This window comes from Heloderma suspectum, chromosome 3, assembly GCF_057233095.1.
Source record: "Heloderma suspectum isolate Gila_16-S chromosome 3, 16-S_ref, whole genome shotgun sequence".
Taxonomy (NCBI): Eukaryota; Metazoa; Chordata; class Lepidosauria; order Squamata; family Helodermatidae; genus Heloderma; species Heloderma suspectum.
This window is the reverse complement of record NC_139460.1, coordinates 240,262,739-240,280,018: the sequence shown is the minus strand read 5'-3', so window position 1 is coordinate 240,280,018 and position 17,280 is coordinate 240,262,739. Positions and strand designations below refer to the sequence as shown.

General features: G+C 45.1%; 1 protein-coding gene across 3 annotated transcripts in view; it reads left to right on the top strand.

Annotated features, from left to right (window-relative positions):
* Positions 1-17,280, top strand: part of LOC146350935 (disintegrin and metalloproteinase domain-containing protein 9-like) — a 61,807-nt gene that overhangs the window by 20,292 nt on the left and 24,235 nt on the right. For 2 of the 3 annotated variants that reach the window (XM_084845983.1, XM_084845984.1), the window contains 8 exons: positions 2,925-3,086; positions 11,013-11,110; positions 11,833-11,909; positions 13,432-13,510; positions 14,519-14,595; positions 15,043-15,256; positions 15,862-15,927; positions 16,010-16,081. In XM_084845983.1, the coding sequence (XP_084702109.1) occupies positions 3,017-3,086; positions 11,013-11,110; positions 11,833-11,909; positions 13,432-13,510; positions 14,519-14,595; positions 15,043-15,256; positions 15,862-15,927; positions 16,010-16,081 (753 nt within the window). In that variant the 5' untranslated portion in view covers positions 2,925-3,016. Of the gene's footprint in view, positions 1-1,291; positions 1,448-2,924; positions 3,087-11,012; positions 11,111-11,832; positions 11,910-13,431; positions 13,511-14,518; positions 14,596-15,042; positions 15,257-15,861; positions 15,928-16,009; positions 16,082-17,280 lie in introns of those variants that run through there. The other variant, XM_084845985.1, reaches the window with a different exon arrangement.

Sequence of the window (17,280 nt, the reverse complement as noted above, 5' to 3'; positions counted from 1 at the left end):
CCTTTTTTTACCGTCTTAATCTACGTAAATATTTTCGTAGCCTATGACGGCGAAAATAAAGGGGAAAGCAAATAGAGTAGCGGGCGCTATTTGCGTCCCATTTTGATTCACTGTTTTAGCCTACGTAAATATTTACGTAGGCTAAAACAGTGAATGAAAAAGGGACGCAAATCGCGCCCGCTAGGCTATTTGCGTTCCCCTTTATTTTCGCCGTCATATTCTATGTAAATATTTACGTAGATTAAGACGGCCAAAAAGAAGGAATGCAAATGGCGGCGGCCATAGCCGCCGCCATTTGCGTATGTGGTTGTTGTTGTTTTTTAAACCCACCCAACCATGATAGGCTATGTAAAGATTTACTTAGTCTATCACGTCTTTTTTTTTTTACACAAACCTGCAAATGGCGGCGGCGGCAGCTGGTCGGAAGACCAGCTGCCGCCGCCCAGAAGATCCGCCCCAGGTAAGTCTCGTCCCGGGGGGGGGGATCCCCGGGGGGGCAGGCCATTCCGCCACAGAGTTCGGAGGGCCGAATGCACTGGTTCCCCCCCCCCAGAGCCCTACGTACGCGGTTCCCCCCCCCCAGAGCCCTCCGCAGCCGGAAATCCGGCTGCGGACAGCTCTGGCCTGGCTGGGCCTGGCCGGCTGCTCCGCGGAGCTGCCGCAGAGCACAGCCGGCCGTTCGAGGATTCCGGGGGGAGGAACGGAGCGCCTCCCCCCCCGGTGAGAATTCTGGGGGTAGGGACGGAACGCCTCCCCCCCAGCATAAACATAATCCATGAACAGGTAAGTCACTTTCGTACATCCCTAATTCGGCCCTCCCGAAATCTGTGGAGGAACGAAGCCCCCGCCCCCTGTGAAAGGCGCATGAAATGGAGCACTTACCTGGCATCCCTAACCTCACCTCTGTCAGGTTCTCATGGACAGCTTCCAGCCTCCCTGGCTGCCAAAGCCAGACCAGCAGGTGGACAGAGAGTTGGGTGACTCCCCCTGGCTCTGCTCTGAGAACGCTGACAGAGAGAAGCTCACACAGACTGACATTCCAGAGGCTGAATAGGTCCAAGCCCTTCCAGGCTACTTCTAATCAAATTCGTGCTGCTTTGTGAATGGCAGCCGTGTCTGCGGCAGCCATTCGCTTCCCCATTTTGGCTGTGATAGGCTATGTAAATACTTAGGTAGCCTATCACGGCTAACGCAGGGATGCCATTTGCGTCCCTGTGGAGGCCGTGATAGGCTATGTAAATATTTACGTAGCCTATCATGGTAAAAAACAGGAACGCAAATGGGGGCCGCCATAGCCGCTGCCATTTGCGACCGCAGGCTCCACACGCCTGCGAATGCACTCAGCCATGGGCTTTGCGGAGTTGCTGCAGAGCGGAGCCGGCTGGGTTAGGATTTCGGGGGGAGGTGCGGAGCGCCTCCCCCCACCGCGAATCACCCCTGCGAGAAGGTAAGTGACTTTCGTACATCCCTAGGTGGGGTGGGGTTTGCAGAAGAGTCACCCAGGTTGAAGCGTCACTGCTGGAGGCTAAAGGCCCTTGTCTGTCAACGGATCCAGAGGGGGTGTCGTACAGACACGCCTTCCCTTTTAAGCTGAGGCAAGGGCGAAGGGCTTTTGCTGAGAACATCTTGTCCTTATTGCCAGAGGCCTTCTCTGGTTGGATCCATCATCGTCTGGGCTTTTGGAGGAACTCTGCACATGGACTCTCCCTTAATTGGAATTTTGGATTGCTAAAGACTTGCCATGAGAAGTATTGTGAGGCTTTTCATAGCCTTCAACTCTCGTTTGCTGTGGATTATGTGTCTTTGCTTGTCTTCAGCTCCGCGTACTGGCAGGCTGGGTTTGATCTACAACTTTTGGACTTTCCTCTCCCTGGACACAAGCAGTGTGGAGTTACCAATGCGAAAGCGGTGGCATGGAACTCCTTGTGTGTCTTCCCTTGATTTTGGTAGTCTTCGACCATGTAGCCTGGAGTTATCAACAAAAGATTCAAAGTTGGACCCTCTATGGGTGTGGTTTTGTTTAGGCCTTTCAAGAATGTATCCCTTGATTGCCTGATGATGGGGTCATTCCAAAAATCATTCCCATTCCTGGTACAAGGTTGGAACCCTGTATATGGATTGCCTGGGTTAGATACGCCAGGAATTCTGAGTCCCTTCCCTTGTGTTCAGAACTGTGGAGACAGCAACAGGGAAACCATATTGATGAGCATCTCAGTCACGGTAGTAGTGTTTAGCTTTGGACTGTTCTGGAATTACATAGAGCCTATAGCTACTGACCATCAGCTATATGATTTTTGAGGAGTGTAACCATTAAGCTTTTGCTGTGGGATTTCCTGCAATAAAGAAATCTCACTGATTTGGGTGTCTGGTGTCAGATTGCCTGAGCATGTGCGCTGGGGGAATCGGGAAACCTGACAGCAAGCACCATTTGTGACATTGCACAACATCATGACTGATCATGGGGCACATCAGATAACACATCAGCCTTAGCATCCAGTCTCCTGGCTTTGTGGAGTTTGGACCAATGTGAGATAACCTCATCGTCTGATCTTTTAAACTGGAAGGTTTTTTGATTATTGAACGTATCAATGGCTCTTTTTGGCCTGCTGACCTGTATTTACAGCAGTCACAAGTGACACATGTCAGACTAAAAGGCAGGTGGTTGAGCTTCAGGTGTGAAAACACCCCCAGGGTTTGTAAAGGGTTGAGGGATCTCATTTTTGCCCTGTCTTCTCTGTAAAGAGGTCAACTGACGGCTGTCTTTCTCCAATCACAATGCTTGTACGTGGTAATTTCCAGAGGACTAGCTGTTTCTGTAAGTTGTCTAACCGGTTTTTGCAGGGTTGGCACAAATAGCACTTCCCCTTTCCTTGGCAGTGTTATCTGAATTCTTTTGTTGCTATGTCTATTATTTGCCTTCCTAGGATTCAATGTTGCTGTTTTCTAGCCATTTGCTGAACTTGCTGTGGCATTCCCCGTTGGAACACCTTTGCCAGTGAAGGTGGAGGAATGCACCATGTTACAACTTTACCTATATTTAGTCACACTGGGACTAACCTGCACTGGAAAACAAATGCTGACAGAGGGTGAGTTTTTTTTTTCCTTGTCTGTTTAGAAAGCCCAACTCAATCAAGCCAAAGTACTCAGAAACAATCTTATGCACTCTTACATGAAAGAAAGTTCAGGAAGTGGCACTTGCTTCTAAATAAGCTTGTTTCAGATCAGAGTATTAAAAGTTTAGATGCAAATGCTTTTCTTTCTCTGCGTGACTCAAATGGAGTTGTGAATTAGACATTTACAGCACAATCCTATGCATCTCTGCTCAAAGCAAGTCCCATTGAGTTCAATGAGATTTACTCCCAGGTAAGTGGGTATAGGATTGCCACCTTAGGATCGCTGATTTAGCTTTCCAAATTGAAATTGTCATAGTCAAAAAGAGGGGAAAGACACAGCAATTTAAATTCTCCCTCCCTCTATATATTCTCTAGGTGGCAAATGTTTTCATCTGTTCAACACTAAGCAGTATGGGTGGTAAAATTCCTAGGATGAAACAGAATGTTGAACATACTGATCCTGATCAATTTCTGTAATATGTACTGAATAGTAGATTCTAAAGGAACACTTTATTCAAATCTGGCAATAATCAAGGTGAAACAGGATCAATTCCATGATTATAATTCTGTTATTGGCCATGCTTCTCCTGAAAAAACCACATTGGGCCTCCAATGACAGGTATCTTAGCTTAAAATATTAGGACATTTTGGTAATTTGGTAATTTAGGCTGGCTTTCAGAATAGTTTCAAAATGACATAAAAATTATTACGTACAAGAGAATATGTGTACCTAAATTACAGTAGGTTGTATTTAAAAAAATATTTATGTTTTTGTTATATCAGTATTCAGCTATAAATTAGTAGCTGTGTGTGTGTGTGTGTGTGTGTGTGTGTGTGTGTTTAAATGAACCTGATTAATTAGTGTATGTTCTGAAGCCTAAAGTGACAATGTGGGAAGCTGGTACATTGTTAAGGGGGAGATATCTTCTTTCATGAGCATAACCAGTGCAGACAATACAGGAGATAGGTTTTGTATCAAATTTAGGGTTTTAGGGAAGGACATTGCTATGTATTTTGGAGGTCAGTTCAAGAAGATGTGTAAGAAGTTTTTTTTTTTACATGTTATTTACTCAGTGGGAGCCTTTTTCTTTTCTTTTTTTTCCTTTCCTTTCCTTTTCTTTTCTGGAATGCTGATGAGCAGGCTTTATACAGCACTGTAAAAGGGGGAAGAATTCTTCAAGTGATGTTGCCTGATACTTTAGCAAGAACAGAGGCCAGTGAGTCAGATCTGTAATTCAGTTACAACATCCTTCCTTTTGTCAGCAGGCCACCCACGCACAAGAGGGCAGGGGCGGGCCAAAAATAATGCAGTGGCTGGAATCCTGAACAGCAGTGTGATCTTCACTGCAGTGTTTTCAGAGGCCTGAATAAATTCAGAACCACTGAGGTTGTTTTGACAAGTCTTGCAGTAACAGACAAAGGGGCCGCCTGGGATTGTTACATAAACATAGGGAAGAGGTTTCGTTCGTTCGTTCGTTCATTCATTCATACTACTTATACATTGCTTCATATCATAGGGTCTCTAAGTGGTTTACATGAGAAATACATAAAATACAATATAAAAGCCAATATAAAAACAACATAAAATAATACATACTTTAAAATAATAATGAATTTTAATAAATACAAAATGATTTTTAATACAATAAGAGAGTAATCTGGTGCTCCCTGTGTGAGCATCCCAGGGACCATGGGATGGTTTGGGAAACCCCTTGAGGTCGGAGACAGTGCTCTGATCTCGTAAGGGGGAGTCGGAGATCCAACTCCACAGCCCTCCCTCTGGCAGCCAATGCAGAAACTACTGTGCTGACAGTTTCTCCGAGGTCTTGGAGGAGGAGGAAGAAAGAGGGCCTTCCAGTGGGCGGGAAGGAGACCAGAGAGGCCAGGATGGGAGTTATTCTGATCCCCCTCTAGCCTCCTTCTCTCCCCCTCTGAAGCACCCTCGCTAGATGGGCTGAAAAGAGATTGGAGGGCAGGGAGTTGAAGGTCTTCTCCACTTCTCCTCCCACCCTGCTGGATTCAGCTTAGTAGGGCATAGGAATCTCAAAAGCCCCCGGTTTCAGGGGCTTCTGAGTGGCGAAGGCACAGTTCATAGGATTCCACCTTAATAAAGATATTAAAAGGACTAATGTTTGCTTGCTTTATATTTTAAAACACCTGCTTTGTACGCTAAGGCCCTTCAAGGCAGCTAAAAACACAAACTGAAATTACATTAAGGGAAAACTCAGTCCCAAGGTGTCTACTACAGAAAAAGTGACAGCGTTGGATGGCCTCTGGACATCTATTTAACAGGGTGTTTTTTTTTAAAGCCCCTAACAATTCTTTGACTAGTGTCATCTTTTTGCCCATTTGCTCACTTCATCCCATTTATCTTGTAAACCATATTAAAGCTAAAGATTTCCAAGAGACCTTTGACAAGCTTTGCTGAATCAATTTATGTTCACCTTTCATTTTTGCGTGGATTCTACACAAACCATAATGGCAAGAAAGTCTTAAATGGAAGAGAGATGAGGTTCAGCATCAGAACCAGGGTTTCATAGGTTCCAGGCAACAGACCTGCTGTTGCCTGACCATGCACAACCCTCTGCCCCACCTGCAATGGCCTGTGATGGACCAGTGGGTAGATGAAGGAACTGATGAGATGCTCAGCTCAGCTCAGCTCACTTGTATCCCACAATGGTCAAGGGCTAGGTTGCACTGGCAGAAGATTAATGATGTCTTTACCTGATAAATCAGTAACCAACCACTGGCTGCCTGCCTGCCTGCCCATAGAGGCTGCCCTCGTGTGCTTTTCCATCACAGCCTAAGATCCCTTTTTCCCACCAGAGGAAACAGATGTTCCTACTTCTTTCGCTGCACAGCCATCATCAGGCTGAGCTCGCACTCTGTCCTGTTCACTCACCAAATGAGGGAGGGAAACTAATGAGATTTATTTATTTACTTTATTTCAAAAATTTCTTGTCCACCTTTCAGGGCAGAAGCCCTCCCAAGGTGGCTCACAGCAATAAAATACATAAAACAGTTAAAATATTAAAAATGATAAAAACAAAAACACAATAAAATAGCAATAAAAGCAACAATAAAGGCTGGCAATACAACCAACAACAGCAGCGAAAACAGCAATCTTCTCAAGAGAAGGTCACGGTAAAGTAATACATTTTCAAGTCCTTCTTAAAAGCATGCAATGATGGAGCATGGCGGACCTCTGATGGCAACTTGTGCCAAAGGTGTGGGACCATTGCAGAGGAGGCCCTCTCATGTGTGGTCACCCATCTATCTGCTCTCATAGGTGGGTAGATGAGAAGGGCCTCGCTTTCTGATCTTAAAGTGCAGGCAGGCTGATGTGGTGAAGGCAGTCCTTCAAGTAACTTGGTCCCAAATCGTTTAGGGCTTTAAAGGTCAAAACCAGCACTTTAAATTGGGCTCGGAAACACACCAGTAACCAGTGCAGCTGGTGCAGTATAGGCATTATGTGATAGAATCGCCTCACCCCCACCAATACTCATGTGGCTGCATTCTGCACCAGCTGAAGTTTCTGAACCATCTTCAAAGGCAGCCCCACGTATTACAGTAGTCCAGATGGGACATGACTAGTTTATCAATAACTGAGGCAAGGTCCGTCCTCTCCAGATAGGGCCGTAGCTGGCATACCAGCCTAGGCTGGTAAAATGCACTCCTGGACACTGCAGCCACCTGGGCTTCTCCAGTTAGCTCAGAGTCCAGGAGGACTCCCAGACCGTGTGCTTGGTCTTTTAGGGGGAGTGCAACCCCATCTAAGACCAGCTGTAAACCTCCATCCGAAGTAGTTGGTTTCCCAACCCACATTATCTCCGTCTTGTCTGGATTAAGTTTCAGCTTGTTCAGCCTCATCCATTCCAAAACAGCCTCCAGATACTGGTTCAAGAGTTCCACAGCCTTCCTGGGGTTGCAGATGAAAATGAGAGGTAGAGCTGAGTATCATCCACATATAGATGTCATTTCAGCCCGAACCTCCTGATGACTTCCCCCAGCGGTTTCATGTAGATGTTTAAAAGCATGGGGGGACAAGATAGAACCTTGCAGCACCCCACAGGCTAATGGCCATGGAGTGGAACAGAAGTCCCCCAGCACCACCTTCTGAGAGCGCTCCTCCAAAAAGGACCGGACCCACTTTAAAACTGTGCCTCCCAAGCCCAATCCAGATAAATGATCCAGAAGGGTACCATGGTCGATGGTATCGAAAGCTGCTGAGAGGTCCAGAAGAACCAGCAGGGTTGCACTCCCCTCATCCATTCCCCAGTGCAAGTCATCAACCAGGGCAACCAAGGCTGTTTCCATCCCATAACCAGGCCTGAAACCTGATTGGAATGCATCTAGGTAATCAGTTTCATCCAGAACAGCTTGGAGTTGTGAGGCCACCACACAGTCCAGCACCTTGCCCAAGAATGGCAAATTTGACACAGGGTGGTAGTTCTCCGAAACTATAGGATCTACATTTGGTTTCTTCAGCAAGGGCCTCACCACAGTTTCTTTCAAAGCTGCAGGGACCTCACCGTCCCTCAAGGAGGCATTTTCTACCTTGGAGGTCCAGATATCTAGCCCAGCTCTGGCAGATTTCACAAGCCAGGATGGACAAGGGTCTAAAGGGCAAGTAGTTGGCCTCAGTCCTCCAAGCAGTTTGTCCACACCCTCAGGTCGCACAAGCCAAAAAGTATCCATAACGTGACTAAATAGTGGACCAGCCCCGTCCATATCAGACTCTGTCAAAACAATGGCATCCAAATCAGCTCGAATACGAGGGATTTTATCTGCAAAGTGTCTGGCAAATTGTTCACAGCGGGCCTTTGAGGGTTTGAGTTGTTGTGTTCTAAGGCCTACACCCAAGAAGCCCTTAACCACATAAAAGAGTGCTGCTGGACAACACTGAGCAGATGCAATGATGGCGAAGTAGTATTTCTTCGCTGCCATCACATCCACAGAATAAGATCGCAAATGGATTCCTACCTGTGTTCTATCGTATCCATCCCGAGTCTTCCACTATTTGTGTTCTAATCGTTGACACAGTCATTTCATTGCCCTCAGCTCCTCGGAATACCAAGGAGCTGACATGGTTCTACGACTAGGTTGAGGACGTTTGGGAGCGATCATATCGGTAGCCCGGGTCATCTCCTCATTCCAAGCGGTGACCAGGACCTCAGTAGGACTGCTGGCCAAGCTTGCAGGAATATCCCCAAGTGACCTCAAAAATCCATCTGGATTCATCAGCCTCTGGGGACGGACCATCAGATTTGGTGCCCCAGCCCTGCAAGAGGTTACAGGTGGCCTGAAGGTCAAAACTGATCAGATAATGATCTTTCTATGTCAAAGCAGTCACTACTGGCTCCCCCACCCGCAGGTCATTTTCTCCTAATCCAGCACAGAAAACCAGGTGCAAAGTGTGTCCTGCCACATGCATTGGGAAAGGTATTATTTGAGACAGGTGCATAGTTGACACTGCAGCCATGAAATCCTGAACCACTCCTAACAAAATACTTCGGCATGAATATTGAAACCTACCAAGACCATAAGCCTTGGGGGCCTCAACATCATGTTTGAGACCACCTCAGTCAGCTCAGGCAGGGAGACTGTTGAGTAGCAGACTGGGCGGTACACCAACAGAATCCCTATCCTGTCTCGAGTGCCCAACACCAGGTACAGACACTTAAAACTGGCTGACTGTTGGATAGGGAATCTGACCAGGGGGACAGAGTCCCTATACACCAAGGCTACCCCCCTCCCCCGCCGCTCTAGTCAAGCTTGGTGCTGCACGAAAAACCCTGGTGGACACAGTTGGGAGAGACTGATTCCTCCGTGTTCATCCAACCAGGTTTCGATAACACAGCCAGGTCAGCATGTTCTTCAGCTATATGCTCAGAAATGATACTGCCTATTTGAGTCGCCGACCTGGCAGTCATCAGCAGCACCTTCAGGCTAGAGGGGACTGCAGGCAAGCCACCAAAATCACTGAGGTTGGAAGGCAGACTGGAAGGGGATAGAGCACTCAAGTGTCTCAATCGCCTTCCCCTCTCCCGATGTTGTCGCCTCCCACCACTGTAACACCCTCTGCCCAGCACTACATCTATAGTGGCCCCAACTTCCTCCACCGGTAAACACATTTGGGCCCGCTAAAACCACATTCCAGGCTATGGTTAGCTGATGTTGCTCTCCCGTATTACAGATCGTCACCCCAGAGGAGGTTAGGTGGCAATACCGCCCTCCAGGAGGGGATGTTCCTGCTGTGGTTTTTGCTGTTGTACCTGCATCTTCCAAGGTGGGGTGGGGTGGGGGGATCCCACTGTGCACTCCTGCGTGCATCTCCAAGTGTGAAGCTAAGCATGCACCTAGCGTTGCACTTTGCACGATGCAGAGGTGCCGCCTCTGCATGCTACAGGAGACAGGAGAAGGACTCAGTTTGCCTGGTAGGCTGGGAAGCCAGCAAGATGTCACAAACAACCAAACTCCCCCACCTCCTTCTCTTCCTCCTCCCAGGTGGCTGCTGCTGGAGATTGGGCCTAAGCAGCAGCCAGTGGTACTGTTAAGTAATTTCAGACCCCGGACTTAGTGGTCTTATGAGCCCCCGCCACTTTAGATGGCCAAAAAATTTTGGCAACAGATCAAAAGAAGGGTTCTGAGCATGCATAGAATTCCATGTTTTAAACTCACTTAACTCATCATGACACCATCATGACTGCAGGAATACAACTGTGTTTGCTTCTGTTGTCCTGGTGCTAAAAACATTCACTTGGGAGTAAGCACCATTTTGTTGTCGGAAGTGAGAATATATTTCTAAAGTAAAAATAGCAAAATAAACATCTGTAACCATGTACATGCCAGCCACCCCTTAGCTATAAAATGTTTTTAGAGACAAGAAGGAAGAAAGGATGCTGCCGCACCCAGGGTCAGCCCTAGTGGGCTCTGGCAGGTCCATGCTGGCCAGGTGCTGATGCCTGGCCTGTTTGCCACTACCTTCGTCAATTGCTGCTCTTTGAGTGGTCATTTGGGGACCTGAGGTCCAGCCGTAGCTTCACCACTAGCTGGGCTTGAGCTCATGATCTGCCCCTTCCATCTGTCTATCCATCCTTCTGCTCCACTCCTCTTCCTCCCCTCCCCTCAAGGAGTTCTTAAAACATTAAGAGAACAATTCTATGGTCCCTGGGCAAGAGTCCCAGGGACCACAAGATGGCTTGGAAAACCCTTCTGAGGTTGGAGACAGCGTTCCAACCTCAGAAGGGGGACTTGGAGATATGCCCCCTCCTCCACCCCCTCGCAGCCGGCACAGAAAGAACTGTGCTGGCTGCCCTCTGAGGTCGGAAAAGCGACCTTGGAGAGGGGGGAAAGGGGGCATTCCATCAAGGAGGAAGGGGAGAATACCGGAGAGGCCAGGATATGAGATATCCTGAGCCTCCATCAGCCACCTTCCCTCCTGCTCCGAGGCACCCAAAGAATTGCCAAAGGCTGAGGATAGGAGGCAAAGATCACCTCCACCACTCCTCCCTCCCTGCTGACTTCAGTCCTGCAGGGCATACGAAGTTTGGAAGCCTCCGAGCTCGGAGGCTTCTGAGCAGTGAGGATACAATCGATAGAATTGCCCCGTAAGGCAATTTTGGAGTCTCCCATTGGTTTTGTGCCCCCTACCAGTGCATGAGCCTTGACAGATGCCAAACTTTGCTGATGTTTGATTCCAGGCCAGGAGTTTGAAGAAAATTCCCACTTACCTGGTAAGCATGTAAACATTTTGTGGGTTTTCAGTAAATCCAATGTTGTTTTCTATAATGTCTTTAAAGGAAGATTCCAGACACTTTGGAACTGTATAAAATAAATTTCATTATGACATTGTTGGAAAAACTTTCTACAAACATTTAAAAACCCCTTTATTTTTAGGAGGGTATGCTCATCAGATGTCAGGGCATTCCACACATGAGATTATAATTCCGCGAAGACTGATAGACAGGGAGAAGCGCTGGACGCATTTTCATGAGGTTTGTTTCTGTCTCAGATTTCTCTTTGATGCTCTTAATGTGATATCCTACCATACCCAACAAAGTCTACAAATAAACAAGGCAGGCATTTTTGATTAGAGATCTAATCTGTGGCTAACTGCGCTGGCAAAACACAAGATTGGATAAAAGTATGGCTGCATATTATTGTCCAAAGCATTTTGTTGGTGTTGCCAGCTAATCTGGGACATTATGTAGCACAGCAACGTATTATAATAAAACAATTGCCCTTTTTGCCAGATATGGTGCTCTGGTCATGATAAGTAGCTTCAATGAGTGAAAAATGATTGGTGAATGCTCTGTGTACTATTCTGATGGGTTTATGGAGCCAGCTACATATCCCATAATAGAATTTTAGCTGACAACCAGCTAAGCTGAAATGCCCTGTCCCTTGTAAGATGCTATTGTAGCTGTGTCAGCACAAGCCAGACTGTGCACCAGTCACAGCAATGAAGGTTTGGGGTGTAAAATCCCCCCCTTTTTTTAAATGCAGAGGATCTATTGTTATGTATAAAGCTGAAAAACTATTTGGTAGGAATTCTGGAAGAGTGTGAAACAGCTAGTTGGATTGAGGTCTGTCGATTTGTTCTCTGTTTCGAAGTCTGATCAAAGTTGTAGCAATATGTTTTTGATAAGAAACACCACTGATTTTATGATGGATTAGAAAACTGCATGCCATATGATGTATATGATTTATTTTTCAGGAACATTCAGATAACCAACTGTCTTATTTGATTCAAACTGGAAATAGAACACATATTCTGAAGTTAAGGAAAAATAAGTATGTTATATACTGTTCAAAGATCTTTTCAGTTTTTATTTGAGTTGATCCAATTGAGTTGTATTAAAATCTGATTGGAACAAGCACTCTGAATGATGGAATACAAGTGAGGAGAAGGTTTAAGGAATAGCATTTACTGAAACGGGGAGGAGGGATGTACTAATATCTTATTCTGAATGAGAGACAAGGAGTAGCAGCTGAGAAAATGTTATTTATATTTGTAAGAATAACAGTAATGTTCTTACTGATGGATATGTCATATGGAATGTCTTACTCTTATTTTTAATTAACCCTTTTAAGATGATCCTTTACAGAGCAATCCTATGGTTGCTGGGAGGACATCCCAGGAACCATAGGTTGTTGCAGATTCTACACACACACACACACACACACACGAAGTCACAGCCATGACCTTGGGAGGGGAAAATCTAAGCCCCCATAACCCCTTGCAACTGGAAAGTACCATAGTAATTCCTCTTCCAAGGTAGCAACAGTGACCTCAGAAGAAGGTCAAGGGGGGAGAAAAGGGGGCGGGGTGATGCGAGGGGAGGAGACGGGAAGAAGAGACATGGATCCACTGCATCCTCAAGCCTCTCCATTCTGATTCCTGCCCACCAAGAGGTAAGTCAGTTACACAGGCTCACAGGCCTGTCTAGGTGAAAATAACAAAACTGGAGGAACCGGAGGTTGTAAAAGCGTCTGTCCTCCTCCCGCCCTGCCTGGCTGTTGCCGGCAGGCTGTTGGATAAATGGAGGGCTCTGAAGCACCAGGTTGGGGAAGGCTGAGCAGATGCTCATGTATGCTCTTAATTGGTATATTGTATATATACTTACTCTTTCGGCCAGTATTAAACAATCCAACCAATGTATCTGTAGCTAAGAGTGTCAAAACAAAAATAATGAATAGTATGTAAATTGTGTCCAGGATCCAAAGTGCCATCATGATGTTAAGTACATAGAAAGGAGGGTTTCCTTCCAGAAACAGCCTCCAGTGCTCTTGATAAGCCTTTCCCTTGATTGTCCCACCCCCGGAGTAGCAACCCCTGAGGAGCGAGGAGCTGTTCCAGAATTTTTGCCCCCTGAACCTCAGTGGGGGCTGAACGCACACACCATCGGCGAAATGGCTGCTGCCTCATTGCCACTGAATTTCAGTGGCAGTAAAAAAGCCACATTGCTGCTTTAAAACACGGTGTGCAGTGCTCCAGGAAGAACAGGAAGAGTGTGATTTGTTATTGAAATAAGGCTGACCGCACTCTTTGTTTTAAAGAGGAAATGCATCTTTTTGTTGTCACTGCCCTGCTGAAGTTTGTCATCACGGTGATGGCATAGCAGTGACACTCTGGGGATGGGGGGCTGCACAAAGGCTGGGGGCTGTGTGGCCCACCCCTGGTGTAACAGGATATGACTTCGCTGCTGTCTAGAATATTTATTGGAAATGTGCTGTCATATGAATTGCCAAATAATTCACTGGTTGAGGTAAATTTTTAGTCCATGCCCAATGAAATGCATTTTTTTTCTTTCAGAAACCTTTTTGGTGAAAATTTCAGAACATATACCTACAGCAAAGATGGTAAATTGGAAACCACTCCCTTTGAAACTAAGGTATGGTGTCAGTGAAAGACTCCTTTCTGATGGAGGGATCCCTTGTGTTATTTTAGAAACTACATAGCTGTACATTGCAAACTGGTTGCTTTAGAGGAGTCTTCTCCAACCTGGTGCTCTCTAGATGGGTTGGATGACAACTCCCATCATCTGCAGCCAGCATAGCTAATTGGAGCATGGACAGCATGGCCAAGCTGGTGTCCTCCAATGCATCTAGAGGGCACCAGGTTGGCGAAGGCTGAGAGGATGCTGACATCATCCCATTCCAGGAAGTCACAATGCTGCAGGGCGTTGTCTCACACTCAGGAAATACACTATACCTCCTCCTAAGCCAGAATGATTTATACCCAGTTAGCTGTGATAGTCAAGGAACATGTTTGTCTTGACAAATAATTCCTTTCCTTTTCATGTAATTACCATATAATTTACAAGGGCCACTTTCAAGGATATCTTCCATTGGCCAGTCCTAAGTTGGCATATGAATCTAACCCCCTTAGGCCATAAGAACATAAGAAGAGCCATGCTGGTTCAGACCAAGGGTCCATCTAGTCCAGCATTCTGTTCACACAGTGGCCGACCAGCTGTCAACCAGGAACCCACAAGCAGGACGTGAGTGCATCAGCACCCTCCTGCCCGTGTTCCGCAGCTGCTGGTGCACATAAGCATACTGCCTCTGGTACTGGATTGGCTAGGTCTCCCAGAGCAAAGTTCCATCCCCCAGAGTGTTCTTTTGACATTCTTTCAATATAGTTTTCAATATAGATGAGGCTTTCAATATAGGTGGTGGGCCAGACATAACCCATCTGGTGAGAGATACTTTACTGTTTTATGGATTGATTATCAGTGCTAAATACAATGACTTAGAAATAAGTTTGTAGCAGAATCCAGAGACTTTCATAGTAAGTGTGTTTAGGAATGAGGTGTCAATCTGAGTACGCATGGCATAGTTTCTCCTGTTAAATTACAGCCATTTGCACAAGAAAGCCATTATTAATTATTTGGTTTCAGAGCCACTGTTATTACCATGGCGTTGTTGAAGGAGTTGCGGACTCTCTGCTCGCCCTCAGTATCTGTGATGGGCTTAGGTACGATCTTTCCTTTTCATTCTATCTTTGACTTAGTTGACTTGTACAGCATTGTGACCTAAAGGGATGGACTGAGGGCTGTAGAAGCCGAGTTTGGCCAAACAAGACAGAACTTTATACTGGCTTGTTATTTTGAGTGTCCTTCATATGTACAAAAGCATAGTTTAGATTTTGGGGATTTTGAAACACCAGGGTAACTGGTGATTCAAAATGTGTGTGCATGTAGGTATTTATATCAGACATGAATGTGATATTAATTCATGCTCAGAGGTCACCATGTATTTAAAAATACATTTTCTTATTAGCCTGTTGAGAAACCAGCAGTTTAAACATGTAGTTTTACTAAATGCTATTGCTATGAATTATTTAGCAGGAATTACCCAGGGTTATCTTTATTTATGTGGGTGGGGCTTGATCAGATAACATTTCATGCTTTTATGGTTTTAGGGGAATCATCCATATTGGTGGCAAACAGTTTGGCATGGAACCAGTCAGTGGATCAGATAAATTTGAACACTTCTTCTATGCATTAGAAAATTCTCACCAACAACCCTTTATATGTGGCGTGCCAACCAACGACCTGTACCATGAGCAGAGTGTGGATTTTTTCAAATACACAAATATATCACATAGTCCCTTTAGTAAAGATACACTTCTAAGGGTAAATGTATTTCTGTCTTATTTTTCAAAAATTATATACCTTTATTAAGCTATTTATTTTACCTTTTATGATCCCTCTGGTTTTTAACAAAGATTTGTAATTTATTTCCAAATAGGGTTCTCTCTCCATTACTTCTGTAGTTCTCTCTCCGTTACTTCTGTAGTTAAAATAATGCCAAGAAAAAGATGCTAATGATCAGATTACAAAAATGACTTGCTCATCTTGATCTGTCCTGCCTGAAGTCAGCTTCAGCTCAGGAAATTTACATTACAGCCTTGCAAACCGCAGTTTAATCAAGTTATTTGATGTGAATGGGATTTAAGGTAGGGATTTATCTTTCTTTCTTTTTTTTGTACAGAGGACCATTCAGTCTTTTGAGAACAGTTGTTTTCTCAACCTTAATGGGGTTACCTATTTCCAAACAATTCAATGTACGTGAGTTGTAAATCCTGTAATACAAGTTCAGCTGGTAAATTGGCTTCTTCCATGGATGCCTGTCTGGTACCTCTTAAAACATAGTTTGACATTTTTCATTGAGCTTATCTATTTGAAGTAATTCAAAATGAAACAAATATAAGTAATGTGGTCTACTTTTCATTTTCTAGAGAAGACGAGCCGTGCTGCCGGACAAAAGATATGTCGAACTGTATATGGTTGTTGATAAAAACAGGGTAATTTCTTTCAACCTAATACATTTTGCTATGGTATTTGAATTTCCTGCCCTAGAACATCTTATGTTTTGAATTCTTTCAGTATTTGCTGAAAAAATCTGATGTTGAAGCTGTAGAAAAGGAAACGGTTGAAATGGCTAATTATGTGGATGGGGTAAGTCACTGTAGACAATACGTTAGACATTTGTTAGTGATTTATTACACTGTTTTGTAGAAAATGTAAAGACAGTACAATAATATTTTCATTACTGCTGTAGCTGGATGGCATCACTGATCAAATGTATGTGTAGAGACTAGCTTTGTGGTCTGCCTCAGCAAAATCAGTCTCTTCTTATGTTCATGTTGTTTATTTCCTGGCTTTGACTACTATTGATTTTGCCAAAAAGGTGCCTGACCAAAGAACACACAACTGTAGGTTTAAGGTTTGTGATCTTCTGGAATGTTTTATGTAAGAGTGTGTGCCAATATTGAAAATAGGTGAAAATGAGTCTGGTTAAGATGTCTCATGGAAAAAATGATTTGGCACTAGTGTCCTCTATTTAAATGATCACATTATTATTATCATTATTTATTGCATTTCTATACCTTCCCATACCTGAAGCTCTCTGGGTGGTTTACAAACATTAGCATTTGGAAATGTCATATAAGTTATAATATGCAGACATCAGGGATCCAAGAGAACCCAAACACAAAGCTTGGTATGGAGCTGGATAAAGGTCTAATGCCAGGACACATGGCCCTCAAATATATTAGATTTGACAAATCAGCAGTGCCAGCTCCAGGTTTTTGAGGGCCCTTGGGCAAGACACTCTCAAAGGGCTCTCTCCTTCAGTGAGTCCACCTACTCACCACCACTGTTACTAGCTGCTATTGCTCATCATCCTTTTTCTCATGCCTGAGCCAGTGAGGAAGTAGTTGGTGGCAATTTTTACTTCTCCCTCTCTCTGCCACCACTGTCTGGGCCAGAGTAAGAGGCACACAAACAAGCAGGTTACAATACTGAAGAGGAGGGGCAACTCCATGAGGCTGTTGTCAGGGCCCCTGCTGGGGTGTGGTCCCTTGGCAGGTGCCCAACCATGCCTACCCTTGACACTTGTCCTGTAAGTCAGGGTAGCTCCTACAAGGACTGCAGTTGAAGTGTCACCAGCCCTGACACTGATCCATCCCTCTATAATCCCACTGATACACTTAAGTTCCACTGATGAATTTCATTATTCCGTCCAGTCAACTGTGTGTTGGTTTGTACGTCCTATCAGTTTAAAGAGAGCTTTGAGACTGGAAAATGTCTTTCAGGCCATCTAGTGTGAAGACAGGTCTTCGGTACAATGTTGACAGATAAACAGCCATGCTCCT